Here is a 17426-nt window from a genome sequence, read left to right on the forward strand (position 1 = left end):
AAATAAAGAAAATTTTCAGATAAATAAATACCTAGAGAAAGGTATGGAGTGTAGAAACTAATCACATATATCTCACTGTGATAACTGCTGAATGGAGAGAGGGTTAGGATTTTATGTATGATTGTGGGTTCTTGTAAAAAAAGAAGTAAAACTTAAGCAGAGGAAGTATGCGGTGTAAGAACTGGAAATAATTAGTTTAAAATGCCCTTATTTACAGGTAATTTAATTGTCTATGTAGAAAATACAAAGGACAGATGCTTTTAGAATAAGAGCTCAGCAACGTTGTCATACATTACCACTCTAGGAAGAACAGAAATGTAGTAGAAAAAAATCACATTCAGTAGCACTAAAAACTGTAAGGTCTCTAAGAAAAAAAGGCTTTAAACATAGGAAACATTTCTGTGGAGAAGATTACAAAGCAATATTAGAGGGTATATTCAAAGACATGAATTAGTGAAGAAGTAGAATATGTTCATGGACTGGAGGACTCAAAATAATGTATCCTCCCACCCCCCCATTAATCTACACATTCAATACAATACAAATCTCGGGACACCTTGATGGCTCAGTCGGTTAAGCATCCAACTCTTGATTTCAGCTTAGGTTATGATCTCACCAGTCGTGAGACTGAGCCCTAAGTTGCCTATTTGGGATTCTCTCCCCCTCTCTCTGCCTCTCCCCCGGCTCATGCGCATGCACTTTCTCTCTCTCAAAATGAATAATAAACATTAAAAAAATTAAAAAAAATCTCAACAGTATCCATTAGAACATGACAGATTTATCTCAAAATGAATGCAAAACATCAAAGAGGAAAGAACAGTCAAGACAATTTTGAAGAACGAGATGAAGGAAACTTGTCCTATGCAGTAAAAACTTACCAAGCAACAGTAGTTAACACAGTAAGCTACTGATGAAGAAACAAACAAACAGGACAGAGAGCCCAGAAACAGACTGACACACATGTAGAAATTTGATATATAAACAGAGAGGGTAATACAACTAAATAGTTCTGGAACAACTGGTTATTCATTTGAAAAAATGTATTAGATTTCAACTTCATACCATACACAAAAATACATCTGAATAGATCAAAGATCCAAATGCAAAAAGCAAAACTTGAGAAATGTTGACAAGGATACATGAGACAGAAATGTGTACATGCTGTTGGGGGAATGATGGTGATGTAAACTGGTTCAGGCACTTTAGAGAACTTAAAAGTATCTAATAAAGAATCTTTAAGGAAAAATTTCATCTATACAAGGAAAATGTGTTTATTCCAGAACTATTTATAATAGCAAAGTATCATAAATAACTCTAAACGTTTCTTGACAAGGGAATTTTTTTTTTTTTTAACATTTATTTATTTTTGAGAGATGGAGAGAGACAGAGCAGGAGCAGGGTAAGGGCAGAGAGCAAGGGAGACACAGAATCTGAAACAGGCTCCAGGCTCTGAGCCGTCAGCACAGAGCCCGATGTGGGGCCTGAACTCATGAACCATGAGATCATGACCTGAGCCGAAGTTGGACGCTTAATGGACTGAGCCACCCAGGCACCCCAAGAATAAATTTTTTTTATAAAATAGCATACCGTGTAGCAAATAAAACAAATAAGTTAGAAGTATACGTCAAAAGAAAATCTCAATACAAAAGCTGAGTGAGAGAAGTTGCAGAATGATCTCAATAACTTACCTAGTTTAAAAGTGTACATATTGTTTATGCACACAGAAATAAATTATGAAAAACAAAAATATACACAAGAATGAAAACATTAAGTTCAGTAATAGTAACCTCCAAGGAAGAAGGAGAATGGGGGGTGGGGTTCAACTGTGTTCATCAGAATACTTTTTAGGAAATGAAGTAACTGAACAAACAGGATACAATGTTAAGGTTTGACACAGCCAGATGGTGGACATAGTATTCAATACATTATCTATTCTTGTATATTTGAACTAGTTCATAAAAAAATAAGACCCCTAATGCTTGTATCTATTTTTTTAATTTTAATTTTATTACTTTTTAAATTTACATCCAAGTTAGTTAGCATATAGTACGACAATGATTTCAGTAGATTCCTTAATGCCCCTTACCCATTTAGCCCAGTCCCCCTCCAGTAACTCTCTATTTGTTTTCCATATTTAAGTCTCTTATGTTTTGTCCCCCTCCCTGTTTTTATATTATTTTTGCTTCCCTTCCCTTATGTTCATCTGTTTTGTATCTTAAAGTCCTCATGAGTGAAGTCATATATTTGTCTTTCTCGGATTGATTTTGCTTAGCATAATACCCTCTAGTTCCATCCACATAGTTGCAAATGTCTCTTTTAAATTTCTTTTTAATGTTTGTTTCTGAGAGAGAGCGCGAGAGCGAGAGCGAGCGAGAGAGAGCGCGTGCGCATACGAGCAGGGGAGGAGCAGAGAGAGAGGGAGACACAGAACCCAAAGCCGACTCCAGACTCCCGAGCTGTCGGCACAGTGCCTGACTCAAGGCTCGAACTCACCAACCATGATATCATGACCTGAGCTGAAGTCAGACGTTTGACTGAGCCACCCAGGCGCCCTGGAGTTGTCTATTTTTATCTAGAGAATGCTTCTCCTACTGGCACTGCATTTAAAGACTATTCAAAACACTGTCAAACCCCAACCTCTGATGTTCTCACTGTTTTGGTGAGTGGGAAACAGCCAACAAGGAGTGGCAAAAAGCTGGAGAAATCACATTTCTTTTTCCTTCCAACTTCCCAAGCCTTTAACCATCTTCATGACTCTTAGGATCCCAACCCAGCTGAGGAGAGTCAGCCACTCTGTGAGGGGTATAAGATTCTAGGCAGGCCTACCTGTGGGTGACTTCTAGGTTCATTACCGTAACCATCATTCAGAAACTTGCACAAATCCCTACAGTATATGGGGGTTATCTGGATATTGTCAGGAATAAATTGGTGGCTCTCAGCTCTGGAGGATCTCCACCTGGCCTATCAACAATGGAGATCTCAACCGGTGAAGGCTCTCCTATAATTAACTTGAATCCTGGATATTAAGAGAACGCAGTATACATTTATCTGGAATCTGTTCACCTCTCTCCGCCCACACTGGCATCATTTTGTCCAGGCCACCACTATCCGTTGCCTAGAATACAACAGCATCCGATCAATATTCGTACTTCTGGTATGCATATAATCCAATCTTCACAGAGGTTAGTGCTCAGAATGATCAGTTACGTCACAAGTTTCTAAAATACGAATCTGGTATTGTTCCTCTTGTTAAAACCCAATAGCTTCCTACTGGATTTAGGAGAATATAAACAATTTTAAGAAACAGCCTGAAAATCTGGCCTGCATCCCCCTGTAGCCTCCTCTTCCTGCCCCCTTCCTGCTCACTGTACTTCAACTACAATGACCTTCTCTCAGTCCTCAAGCCCACCAAACTCTTTCTCACCTCAGGGATTTCAAAAGGCAATTTTCCTTATCTGGAACATCCATTCCCTTATCCTTTCCATGGATAAACCCTATTCATCTTGTAAGTCTTATCTTAAATGTCACTTCCTCAGAAAGGCCTTCCCTCCACCCCGGTCAAATTGAATGCCCTGATACATTCTTATATGGTACCCTGTACTTTCCCTTTGCATCATTTACAAGAGCTCCTATTTACTGGTGTGACTGTGTGTAAAGCCTCGGAATCTTGTTGAAGCAGGTCTATGTTCCAGACACGCCTCTGTTCAAAGTCCTTCAATGGGTCCTCACCAGATGCAGAGCACAGACCAGTCTCTTTAGCATGGCACTTAAGGCTGGCCACAATTTGGCAGTAGGGTTATCACACACAGGCAATCAGGAGGCTAAGGATTTAAGTCAGAGTGAGTAACTAACTACTGGATCATGAGCAAGTTTTTTGGCCTCCACGAGACTAAATTTATTTCTCTATAAGACAGTGGCATTAGTACATGTGGTATGGTTGTTAAGATAATCAAATATCAACTTATGTGAAAATACTTAACAGTAACCTGGTATCATTATTTTGCCTTTTTTTTTTTTTAATTTTTTTTTTTTTTTCAACGTTTATTTATTTTTGGGACAGAGAGAGACAGAGCATGAACGGGGGAGGGGCAGAGAGAGAGAGGGAGACACAGAATCGGAAACAGGCTCCAGGCTCTGAGCCATCAGCCCAGAGCCTGACGCGGGGCTCGAACTCACGGACCGCGAGATCGTGACCTGGCTGAAGTCGGACGCTTAACCGACTGTGCCACCCAGGCGCCCCCTTTTTTTTTTTTAAAGTAGGCTTCATGCCTAGTGCAGAGCCCAACACGGGGCTTGAACTCACGAACCACCCGAGATCAAGACCTGAGCTAAGACCAAGAGTTGGATGCTTAACCAGCTGACCCCACCCAGGTGTCCCAAATTTTTATTTTTTTTCCATGTGTAAAATACACATAAAATTTAGCACATTCACAATGTTGTGCAAGAATCACCACTTGCTAATTCTTTTTGTTACTTCTTTTTAACACTTCTCACTCTCCATCTATAATGACATAATTCTGTTTGGAATATCTCTAACACCAACAGTAACCTAATTTCCTTCATACAGTTGTTCCTCATCCGTAAGTGCTGGGAAATAACTGCTGCATTTCTCTAAAGCACGTAATGCTTACCTTTCTTCTAATACAGTTGAATACTTACCCAATTTGCCCACTAGCCTAGGAGTTGAGAGCTAAAACCACCATTTATCCACCTTTATTTCGGAAGAAAATAACATGCCCCTTTAGAAGACCTGACTTCTGCTCGTGAGGGTTTTCTTTCTGATTCTATACTTACTCTAAACTAGGAAAAGTGACATTTTCCAACTGAATGGCAGGAAATATCAGAGATTTTTCATATTAGAACAAAGAACTATAAGCTAGAGAGTGTGCAGTTTATAGGGCTGGCAAAACACATAGCCTTTTTAGGTGTGGCTTTCATGTCTTACCATGTTCAATAACCTATAAACCAAAATTAAGAGTGTCTTTAGTGCCAGTCCTCTGTAAGTTAACAGTCATAGTCTACAAAGAACTCATTTCTTGGCTGCCTTTTTAGAGCTCATCTCTCTTTTAGGTTGTTATGCAAAGTTCCACAGTACATCTGAGGGAGGAAGTTCTCCCAAGCAGGGTATGCCTAGCAGGCTAACAAGAACGGACTGTCCTTCCAAGACAGTTTTCCCCTTTCAATAATAGTATTAACAAATAACAACACAGGGGTATACAATGGTTTATGATGTGCTTTCATATACATAATCTCACCTGGTCCTGGTGGAACCTATCCAGGTGTAACCTTAGGAAGCCGAAGTATGTAAGACTCTAGATTTTACAACTTCTGGATTCAGAGCAATTCTGCTCCCTTCTTCAGGGCCAAGAAAGGGGGGGAAGAAAGCAGCAGAAGCCAATTTACATTTACTGCATTTTTCATCACAACCCCACCACTGGAATAGTAAGCAACACGAAGGTAGGGACTGCATCTGTTTTGTTTACCAACACAGTTCCTAACACCATGCATACATATGGTATGCCAGGCACATACTGGGATTTCAGTAAATATTTGTGAATAAATGAATCAGATTATAATGTGACGCAGAAGACAGATACACCTAAGGAAGGCATGAAAATACTTGATTTTGTGGAGAGTTTTTAATTTGTCACAGTGATTCTAGAGACCAGTAACACTACATTTCAACAAGAGATTATCAGCCCCACTAACTGGGGCAGCTCTTAGCTACCTCTTACCTTGATTCGTGAACTGGGGTTTAGCATGATATATTTAATGGAACCTTGGATGTTCTCTGTCCAGGAGACCAGCCAAGTAACCTTGTTATCATGTCGGACCTCTTTCCATTTATGTCCTGTAGGAGGAGAAGGAACCTTGGCATCTCTGTGGAAATAACAAAGTAGGAGGGTAGTGAATTGAGGAGAAGTGAGGGACAGTTTCACCTTTTGTAACCTAAAGTGGGTAAATCTGCTGAGCATGTATTTCCAAATTTCCTCATCACCAGTCAGTAACTGAAAAATACTAGGAGATCTATATATATGGAAATACTGTGCTGTTCCCAAACAGACTTATGCAACCTAGGAAATACTCCCAGCAACAATATTCCCAAGAACAAATGAAGCCCCCAACTTTATTTCTGGCCCAAACAATGAGCTGTGCTCACTTGCTACAGTTGATGATTATATCCTCAGGCATGATCCGTCTCTTCAGCATGCCCATCTTGGGGTGGTTGCCACGGCCACGGAAAAGCCCAGGAGGTTCTATCTTGAAGTTGGCAATCCTCTCTCTGTGGTTATCCATAATACAGAAGCCATATTCTTTCAGTAATTTTTCATTCTCCTCTTTGATTTTCTGGAACAGAGCAAAGAAGTATTCAAAAGGGATTCAAATTGCTGTTCCCTATTGCTACTATTTTATCTCTTATTTGAGAACAGGTCAAGGTAGAGAAAAGTCTAAAAATCACTAAGAAATATGCAAATAGGGGTGCCTGGCTGGCTCAGTCAGAATAGCATGTGACTCCTGAACTTGATTATGAGTTTGAGCCCCACCATAAGTGTAGAGAATAAATAAAACGTTTTTAAAAATTAAAAAAAAAAGGAAAGAAATGCAAATAAGGATAACCTCTAACAGTTTCCAAACATAAACACAATAAAAATTCCCCAAAATATCTATGCTTGACTTCTAATTACAGATTCAAAACTGAGTCTATTCTCTTAAAGGATTTATGTGTGAACATGTTACATAGGTATTTCTAAATATAACTTTAAAAACTAACGTCATTTTGTTGAGTAGTGTCAAAATGGCAGAGGGGTATGACTCTCTGACAGGCCTCATAAAAAACATCTCCATGTTTTCTCATAGGTTCCAGACACATTTTAGTTGTACAGTACTTCAGATGGGTTTTCAACTCAAGCATACCTGTTACAGATTCTTTCCTAGGTATATGGGTACATACATTGTCTACTTTGTGATCCTTGCTCCAAAAAAGGAGCGTGGGTGTGGAATTTGGAGCCTCCTTACCCTCTGCTGACTCTTTCGTATTATACTCAGAAATTCAACTTAACTAAGTCCTGTTGCCTTATAGGTAGAAACAGATTCAGAACTTGCTGGCAGGTGTCCTTGGCCAGGGCTCTGACAAGGTGATACTTCTTAAACTGTCCTATCTTTGGATCACTATTTGCAAAAACAAAGCTCAAAGTGGTTTAAGTTTTAAAACACCCCTGAAGTAAATAATAAACCAAGTTTCACTAACTGGGAATACTGAGAAGACTAAAATGGGACTGAAAAGTCTGGTGCATTTATCATTCTTACAGTAACGCGAATTTTAAACTAAAGGTCAAATAGGTACCATCAAACAATGAGTTATATAAATACAGTCGTCTAAACTGTATAAGCATGCACGTCCTTTAAAATATAGAAATTAAAGGGCTTTTTAAAATTCCTTACAGTCCTTAACATCTGGACCTCCAATTAAAGAAAGAACGAAAGGAAAGGAAAGGAAAGGAAAAAGGAAAGGAAAAAGGAAAGGAAAAAGGAAAGGAAAAAGGAAAGGAAAGGAAAGGAAGAAAGAAAGAGAATAAAAGAAAAAGAAACTTTGGTCTGAATTTCTGTAGATCAGGGTTTGGCAAACTTTCTCTGGACCGAAAATATTTTGGTCTTGAGAGCTACACAGTCTCTGCTGGACCTACTCAACTCTCTTACTGCCTCATAGAGGCAGCCACAGAGGATATCTAAACAGCTAGCTGTGGCTGTGTTCCAATAAAACTTTTTAATTAAAACAGACAGCCTATAGTTTGCCTACTGGTACCCTAGAAGAAAATGACATCTCACTGGATACTAGAAAGATCATTCTGGAATGAAGATGGAGATGGATGAGCATGCCTAGATCCCAGGGAGATCAAGAACAGGGAGGTATGGGAACAATGTTATCTGTTTAAAACCCTAATATCCAGAAGTCACTGTGCAGGTCTGCCCGTCCTTAAATACTGTATTATTGGAATTACTGACTGGTTTTGGATCAAAAGAGCACCAGGTTCTTACACTAAGTCATTCAATAAAGTGCCTATTATTCACAACATTCAGTATGTAAAGCCCTTAAGAAAATTTAAACTTTACTCGGCCAAGAATCCTAAATCTTCAGTACAGAGCCATGTAAAATTACTGAAGTCAAAGTTGTGTAGGAACCAAGAAGAAAATTAGATGAACTAATCACTATTCCAAAATTCTCCAGAGGTTTAAGACATTCTATAGTACCGGGGTGCCTGGGTGGCTCAGTACGTTAAGCATCCAACTTCAGCTCAGGTCATGATCTCGTGGTTTGTGAGTTCAAGCCCCGCATCGGGCTCTGGGCTGACAGCTCAGAACCTGGAGCCTGCTTCGGATTCTGTGTCTCCCTCTCTCTCTCTCCCTGTCCCTCCCCTGCTTGCACTCTGTCTCTGCCTCTCTCAAAAATAAATAAACATTAAAAAAAAAAAAAAAAAAAGAAATTCTATAGTACCAGTTTCTCTTCCTTGCTCATCTGTTTGCGAGCTTCTGACTGGGCTTTGAAATACTGGCTCATCTGGGTAAAATCACATTTGCTTAAGTTGGTGATAATATTCTTCTCTTCATTAGTCATTTCCTAGTCAAAAAAGGGGGGGGGGGGGAGACAGAAGAAGAAGGTAAATACACTATTTAATACCCTAGGTTTCTTTGTGATTACAGCAAAGCACCATTTTTTTCAGCCAAAGGTGTTTGGAGAGGTAGCCAATCTAAATTTGTGAGTTTCGAAAAAAAAGAAAACATAATTTTATTACTTTGTGCTATTATAAAATATTTAATAGAAAAAAACTTTACATGATTTATCACTGAAAAAGCTCATGGAACTCTTATGTAATTTGAGCTCTTTACACCCTGCCATATCCACAGGCCTGTGTATCCCATAGTTGAGAAACATGAATACGTATCATTTCCTTTAGCAATAAGAGAAACATTTCCATACTTATTCTCTCTTAGAAACATCACTACTCTACTCACTTAAAATGTTATTTTCAGGGCTATTCAGAAGGTAAACTTCACCTCAGCCTCTGTCCACATTATTCAAATTGAGAATAAGTAGATTGTTTAAAATCACCTAAACAGATGTAGGACATGTGATTTCAAGAGCAAAAAGTACCAAAAGCAAGGAAGTAAGAATAAAAAGGGAATGGGACATCACATTAACATCTCTCTTTGCAATAGGAGACAGAGGGGCAGGCAGTCTTGCAGAGACAAAGTTTCCTTTGCTCAACCAGAATTGAGGTTTTTTTGTTTGGTCTGATAAAGTCCCTCCTGCAGCCATATGAAAGTGAGAGGAAAGAAATATACATATTCTTGTTGGATAGAAAAATCTATGTAACATAATGAACAAATAGGGAAAAAGGAAAAACTTTAAATACAATAAAATTCATAAAGCTCAAATTTTACATCAGAATTTTTTGTGAAGTTACAGTTTACTATTTAGTATTTGATTAATATCTTTGCGAGATGCTAGGATATTAATACATAAGCTACAATACCTTTCTCCAGTCTTTAAAGAAATTTTTCCTAAATATTTCTTTAGTAGTATATTCATGGTCGAGCATTTTTGCAAAGAACGTAGCTACTTCTTCTGCTTTGGGGCTCAGCTTCATGACTTTACCTAGAGGAAAAAGTGGTTCCAAAAATTGAGGTGTATAATTCATGTTTTGAGTATAAATACTGAGCTCTGGAGAAGTCTTCTAACTAATGGTTTACCTTCCCAAGGTATACAAGGTCTGGTGACACATGGTAACAACAACAACAAAGACAATACACTGATTTATATCTAGTTGTAGAAGTTCTCCTTCTCTTTAGCAGATATTTACCTGGGTCATTCTCTGGAGACTATGCCAGTAAACTGTTCCCAGGTGCCTGCTCAGGACAGGGATGAGCTGGGGGAGGCCCAGCCACTCTTCCTTTTCCTTTCAGCAAGCAGGGTCCTTTACACCTCTTCAATGGTTTTTAAAAATCAAATCCTCAGAGGGACTCCTGCCACTGCTAAGCTAAGCAGCCTCTGTTCAAGAAGGGGAGGAAGGGATAGGGCAGGGAGTGGAAGAAAGGAATTGTGGGGAAAAGAAATAGGCATCTTTCTTCTTTAAAGTTAGGTGGGTGGAATATGAATAAAATAATATATATCCACAGCAGGCAAGCCCAGATATCCCACACGAAAAATCTAAGTAAGACCTTCCTCTAGAACTCTGATACTCAAAGTGTGGCTCACAGATCAGCAGCATTAGCATCACGTGGGAGTTCTGTTAGAAACGTAGAATCAAGCCCCAACCCAGATCTATAGATTCAGCAAGTGCATTTTAAGAGACCCTCAGGTGACTCGTGTGCATACTAGAGTTTGAGATGATTGCTCTGGAACACAGGCATTATGAAGTTGCCTCTTTCAGGGAAACAGACTCATCCAGAGCACAAGGGATGACTGGGATTCTTGGTAGCGTGCACGTTAGCAAAAGCTGTTCTAAAGGAATCCTGATGTTATACAATGAAAAAGGCTAACTGTAACGTAAATCTGAATGAGGCCTACGGGCTTTGTGTACCTTAATTAGATAATAAAGCAATAAGGGGAAGTACTTGGGAGTTTAATCTACTTTTAGAATAGAGTATCTTTAACCGTACTCTTAGGGACAATTTCCATTTTTTCTTGAACATCCAACTTTACAACACCATCTGGAACTAATCCACGGCATAATAATTTGACTATACCTAAAATGCGGTTAAATACCATCCTACTGTCTTGCTATTACATAGCTACTAAAATTCACCAAGGATTTTCACTTTCATTATAGAAAACTAAATCTTAACCAGAAATCCATTCATTTCAAAACTCAGAAGATAACTCATTTCATGATGGCTGGGAAATCATCATCCCTAATTGCGGGATATAGGGAATCATGGCACAAAACTGAAATCGTCAGGGTAGACAGAACTTGTGTGGAATCCGCAACTCGAAAGGCCAACAGGTGGCACCACATTCCCCATTCAAACCTCCTCCCCCTCCCCCCAACCTCCTGCCTTTGAAAGAAGTCATTTTCGGGACGACAGGGTTATTAGCTTTCAAGGCTTTCCGGCACTTCTTCAGCTCTCCCCAACTCAGGTCTGAACTAGAGTTGCCAGTAAAGCTGTAACATGTTTCTTTTTCTTTTTTAATGTTTATTTTTGAGAGAGAGACAGAGCATGAGCAGGGGAGGAGCAGAGAGAGACAGAGGGAGGGAGACACAGAATCCAAAGCAGGCTCCAGGCTCCAAGCTGTCAACACAGAGCCCGATGCGGGGCTCGAACCCACGAACCGTGAGATCACGCCCTGAGCTGAAGTCAGATACTTAACCGACTGAGCCACCCAGGCGCCCTGTAATGTTTCTGATATAAAGGAAAATTTAAGTCACTAAATTTAAGTCACTATAAATTTAAGTCACTATATTCAAGTCACTAAAAATAAAATAAATGAAATAAAATAAATGGCAAGAAAAGAATGTAAACTGTTCTTAGGTCTGTTTGACATAAACCAGTATCAATAAATATTTGAAAAACAAAAAAATGGAGACTCTTTGGGCAATCTTACTGAATTCTGTACCAACAGAGGAAGGAATTTTGATGCCTCCTGTTTTAGATGAGCTGTCAAAAGAGGAAATGACAGCTCTCCAGCAGCAGAGTGGCGGGAAGAGGACTAGAAGATTCCTGGCAATGGGAGCACTTTGTGGAAAAGCCTGAGCTCCAGGAAGAAGAAACTGCTGAGTCAGAGCTGAAAACTGGAGGTTCTCAAGAGAGACAAATCACTGCTTCAGCAAGCGGGTGCCCTGCCTCCCTGGCAGTTCCAAAGGAGTCTGAGAATTCTTTTCCCTAGAGAGCAGGCAGGACTTACAATATCAATTTGGACCAATAATTCAAATACAACATCCTAACTTACTGCACAATGCGAGTTTACGTAATCAAAGGGAAGAAATACCGGTGAGAAACCCAACTGAGAAAATGATACAGCTGGAGCTCCTATAATGGAGCACTGGCCAAGAATGAAGGAAAGGACCATAGTGACCAGTGATGACTGGTTCAGGCCTTGGCTTCCCATCTTGAAAAAGAGAAACCCAAGAGACTAGAGAATCTAGCTTTCCTTCAAATCATTTTGAACCTCAAAATGGGGCTTTACTAGTTGAGCTTTCTAAAGCTCTTGGTAAGTCCAGACATGAGCTACAAAATACATGGCCTTTTAGGATTGTCTTCTTCCAAGGTTCTAGGCTCTTTTTCCTCATTGGAGTTTGGCTTTGGAGTTATATTTAAGTAACCAACTATGAGGGCTAATAGAACTGTGTCCTGTGTGCTCTGGTTGACACAAGTCAGAATGTTTATATGATGCAAGTAATTGTCATTCAGGCTATAGGGTCCTGGTAGACTGCAAATATTGTGCAATCAGAGCGTGGTCAATATTGTCCATTGCTGGGTCTTGGTGTCTAACACAGGCACACTGAATAAAAAATGAATTCCAGCTTGCCAAGCTTGACATGTCCCCCACTTGCAAGACCCAGTATAAACTACTACCTTTATCTATAAATATCTGTGGCCCTAAGGCCATTACTGGCGGACAAAGAGATGTACGAGAATTTTCCTGAGTGTGTTCACCACTAATGCCCTTAGGCAGTTTTCCTGCCCAGTATTTCTCAAAGTTTGGTCAGCAGACCCCTTGGTTCAGAACCCCCCAATACTAGTCCACATCTATTAAATGAGTCCAGATCCACCTAGCAAATCTTAAGCATGTAAGGGTCTGGGGGAAAATGCTCTAGCTATTAATGGATAGAACTCTTGGAATGAGGGAGATCAGTTGAACATTCCCATCTGCACAGTGCTACACTGCAAACAGGAAGAATGTCAAAGGTACTCTTCAATTCTTCAGCCCAAGGACAGAAACACCAATGGTAGTTAATGGACAACTCTGAGTGTTCTGAGAGAAGCGCGTAGGCGGGCAGTTCTTTACAGCAGCCTATGAAATCTGACTGCACATATAGTAAAGGCATATTGTTGTGCTATGTACAGAGTGATTGACACTGACCAGCCCTACCTAGAGGCTGACGGCTGACTAATCTTCAACTGAATACTAGTACTATTTCTCATGATGAGCAGCTTATCAGCTTGCATTACATTGCTAAGGTAAAATACTACCATTCAAGTAAGGCTTTTCTAATAAATCTTGCAAAGAGTGGCTTCTCAGAAATGAAGTTCAGATAAAAACATTTAACTGGGGGACCAAGTGCTGTAAGCTATGTGGAGGGAACTTTTGGGGACCATGTAATTAAAACATTAACAGTTCCTTTTTCTCAAGGCAGTTCCTTCATCACCAAATGAGCCTTTAAGAGGTAAGTAAACACCTGATGACCATTCCCCCAAACCACACAATGACAATAAAACAAAATGAAATAAACAAAAAGGATTATATAGCACAAGATCCCTCCACGTTTTCTATTCCTAAGTAGAAGCAGGCTCTTTTCTTGGCCAACAATTAGACAACCTTGGAATAACTCACCATCATAGTAAAACTTGACATTCTCTGGAAGAGGCTCATATGGTGGAGCAAAAACAGGGCCTTTATGTTCTAGGAATTTCCACTTGATGCCTTCAGGGTAGCGTTCCTCTTCCCACCTTTAAAAGATAAAGTATAACACCGTTCAGTGATCACCTAGTATACAAAGTGTCATTTTTAAATGCCCAAAGAATTTATCGTTCAATTGGTTGACGCTCTAAAATAACTCTGGGCGCCACATTCAAGACCTGGATCAAAAGAACCAGTATTCTTCACCTTCAAAAAGCCAACACTCACAATAAATAAAATGGAATACTCAAGTGAACACAGGAAAATACAGTTCAACAGTTCAGTTCTACGAGTGGATACAAGGGATCCCAACTCAAGGACCTTGGCAATAACTGGGAGATATGGAAATGGAAGAGTTGTTTTACCACCATGGTATACATGACAGAGGTAGATGCCAGGTGAAGATGTAGGGAAAAACAACCCTATAAGAAAGTGCAAGACGGAACAGAAGACTGGGAAATAACAGTTCAGTTGGGGTACTGAGTTTAAGGTACTCATAGGTTACCTAGAGCTATCTAGCAGACACTGGTAACTAACTGAATGTAAAGTTTAGTGCAAAGAGTTTTTTAAAAACCCTAAAAATGATCAGACATACAGAAAAAGACAAATACAAGGAATACCATATCCCCATCACTTGCGTTCAACAACTGCTAATATTATGCTAAGTTTCCTATTTTTTGCTGAACCATTTCAGCAATGTAAACTGCAGATATGATACCTCACCTCTAAATAGTTCACCTGTAAAAATAAAGATATTCTCTCACATAACTATGATACTATCACATCTAATAAAATTAGCTTCATTCTAATACCTAGACCATACTAAAAACTTCCCAATTATACTCAAAATGTATTTTATAGGCCAGGATCCAATTTTAGGATCATGCATTGAAATTGGCTGATAGGTCTCAAAGTCTTTCTTTTTCTGAATTAGACCCTCTCACCATCATCACCATTTTGTTTTTTTAAGAGTCAGTTGTCTTACAGATAGAATATTTTATTATTACTTTTTGTTTTATTTTAGAGAGAGAGAAAGAGCGCCAATGGGGGAGAGGGATGGAGGGAGGGAGTGGGACAGTGCGGGGGGGGGGGGGGAGGAAGAGAGAGAGAGGGAAAGAGGGGGGGAGGCAGGGAGAGAGGGAGAGAACCTTAAGCAAGTTCCAGGCCAAGCACAGAGCCCAACACAAGGCTCAATCCCATGACCCTAGGATAATTACTTAAGCCGAAATCGAGGGTCAGATGCCTCAGAATAGGATATTTTAAAACTTCACAAATTTTAATCTTCACTATTTCTACTTTAAAATTAAAAAGCTCCAAAGTTCTACAGAATACTCCTAAAGGCTAACTATGCATATTATTTATCATCTTCTAACTACAATATTTTTTCCAACTCCAATATTTTATTTTTTATAATTTTTAAAAAATGTTTATATATTTTTGAGAGAGTGAGAGAGCACAAGAGGGGTAGGAGCAGAGTCAGGGAGACACAGATTCCGAAGCAGGCTCCAGGCTCTGCTTGAACGCGCAACTGCCAAGATCATGACCTGAGCCAAAATTGAACACTTAACCGACTGAGCCACCCAGGCGCCCCTTATTTTTTTTTTTAAGTATTTATCTTGAGATAGCAAGCGCATCCACAAGCCAGTGAAGGGCAGGGTGTGGGAATCCCAAGCAGGCTCCGTGCCCAGCACAGAGCCTACTGTGGTGCTCGATCTCACAACTGTGAGACCATCCTGAGCTGAAACTGAGAGTCAGATGCTCAACTGACTGAGCCACCCAGGTGCCCCTAACTCCAATATTTTAAACGAAGTTCAGAAACATCAAATAAAAATTACACATACCAAATTACTGTAAAAAGAGCATCACTATAAAACCAAAGTCAATGGAGATGATCAAATGATTTTTGACAAGAGTACCAAGACCATTCAACGGAGTAAGTAGGTTTTTCAACAAATGGCGCTGGGAAAACTAGACATTCACATGCAAAAGAATGAAATTGGGTCCTTACCTTACACTATATGCAAAAATAAGCTCAAAATGGATCAGAGACACAAACATACAGGCTAAAATTATAAAACTCGTAGAAGAAAACAGAAGGGCAAAAGCTTCATGACTCTGCATTAAGCCATGATTTCTTAGCTAAGACAAAAGTACAGGCCACAAAAGAAAAAGACCAACTGGACTACAAAGTTAAAAACTGCACATCAAAGGACACAATCAACAGAGTGACAAGACAACCCACAAATGAGAGAAAATAATTTGCAAAGCATTATTATCTGATAAAGGATTAATATCCAAAATAAAGAACTACAACAATAAAAACAACAAACAATCCAATTAGAAATAGGCAAAGGAGGGGCGCCTGGGTGGCTCAGTCGGTTTGGCATCCGACTTCAGCTCAGGTGATGATCTCACACTCCGTGAGTTCGAGCCCCACGTCGGGCTCTGTGCTGACAGCTCAGAGAGTGGAGCCTGCTTCCGATTCTGTGTCTCCCTCTCTCTCTGCCCCTCCCCTGCTCATGCTCTGTCTCTGTCTCAAAAATAAAAAAAAAAAAACGCTAAAAAAATTTTTTTTTAAATAGGCAAAGGACCTGAATACACACTTCTCCAAAGATATACAAATGGCCGGTGAGCATCTGAAAAAAAATGTTCCACATCACCAGTCACTAGGAAATATAAAAGAAAACTATGAGATTTCGTTCACACCTATTAGGATGACTATTATCAAAACAAAAACAAACCAGAAAATAACAAGTGATGATGAGGATATGGAGAAATTAGAATCCTGTGCACCGCTGGTGAGAATGTAAACTGTGCAGCCACTGTGGAAAGCAGTATAGTGAATGAGTGCTTGAAAGTTAAACACAGAACTACCACATGGTCCAGCAATTCCACTCCTAGGAATATACCCAAAACAATTCAAAGCAGATATTTAAACACATTCACAGCAACATTCCATTCCAACATTCGTAGCACCACTATGCACAACTGCCAAAAGGTGGAAACAATCTAAGGATCCATCAATAGATGAATGGATAATCGAAATGTGGTCTATACATACAATGAAATATTATTCAGCCTTGGGAAAGACGGAAAATCTGACACATGCCACAACACAGATGAACCTTGAAGACATTTTCTTAAGTGAAATAAGCCAGTCACAAAAGGCCATACATTGTATATTTCCACTTACATGAGGTTATGTAATCAGAAAGATATTCTCTCACATAACTATGATACTATCACATCTAATAAAATTAGCTTCATTCTAATACCTAGACCATACTAAAAACTTCCCAATTATACTCAAAATGTATTTTATAGGCCAGGATCCAATTTTAGGATCATGCATTGAAATTGGCTGATAGGTCTCAAAGTCAGAAAGCAGAAAGGTAGTTACCAGGAGCCAGGAGAAAGGGGAATGAGGGAGAGTTTCAGTTTTGTAAGATGAAAACAGTCCTGGAGATAGATGGGATGGTGCTAAGGGTCACACAACAACGTGAATGTACTTAGTACCACTTAACCGCACACTTAAATGGTTAATATGGCAAATTCTAGGTTTTTGTATTTTATAACTAAAAATTAAAAAAAAAAAACCTCAAAGATTTAACAGAATCTTAAATCTAGAAGGAGCACTACATCAAAGATCCTCAATAACCAACCTACCACTTCCACATATGAAACTGGCAGAATCTCCCAACTAGACACTGGCACAGGAAGGCTTAGATGCAGGAACCCATCCAAATCCCAGAGTCTGTTACTCTCCAAATCATAAAAAAATCCACATGTACGTATATATGTATTATGT

At 39.4% G+C, this 17426-nt stretch overlaps 1 protein-coding gene across 1 annotated transcript in view; it reads right to left on the reverse strand.

Moving 5' to 3' along the window:
• The window catches only part of TOP1 (DNA topoisomerase I), a 95208-nt gene that overhangs the window by 18455 nt on the left and 59327 nt on the right, over positions 1–17426 (reverse strand). The window contains exons 9-13 of the mRNA XM_047852436.1: positions 13553–13668; positions 9534–9655; positions 8495–8617; positions 6161–6348; positions 5736–5880 (exon numbers count right to left, since the gene is read on the reverse strand). Coding sequence (XP_047708392.1) covers positions 5736–5880; positions 6161–6348; positions 8495–8617; positions 9534–9655; positions 13553–13668 — 694 coding nt within the window. The remainder of the gene's footprint in view (positions 1–5735; positions 5881–6160; positions 6349–8494; positions 8618–9533; positions 9656–13552; positions 13669–17426) is intronic.

Source organism: Prionailurus viverrinus, chromosome A3, assembly GCF_022837055.1.
Source record: "Prionailurus viverrinus isolate Anna chromosome A3, UM_Priviv_1.0, whole genome shotgun sequence".
Taxonomy (NCBI): Eukaryota; Metazoa; Chordata; class Mammalia; order Carnivora; family Felidae; genus Prionailurus; species Prionailurus viverrinus.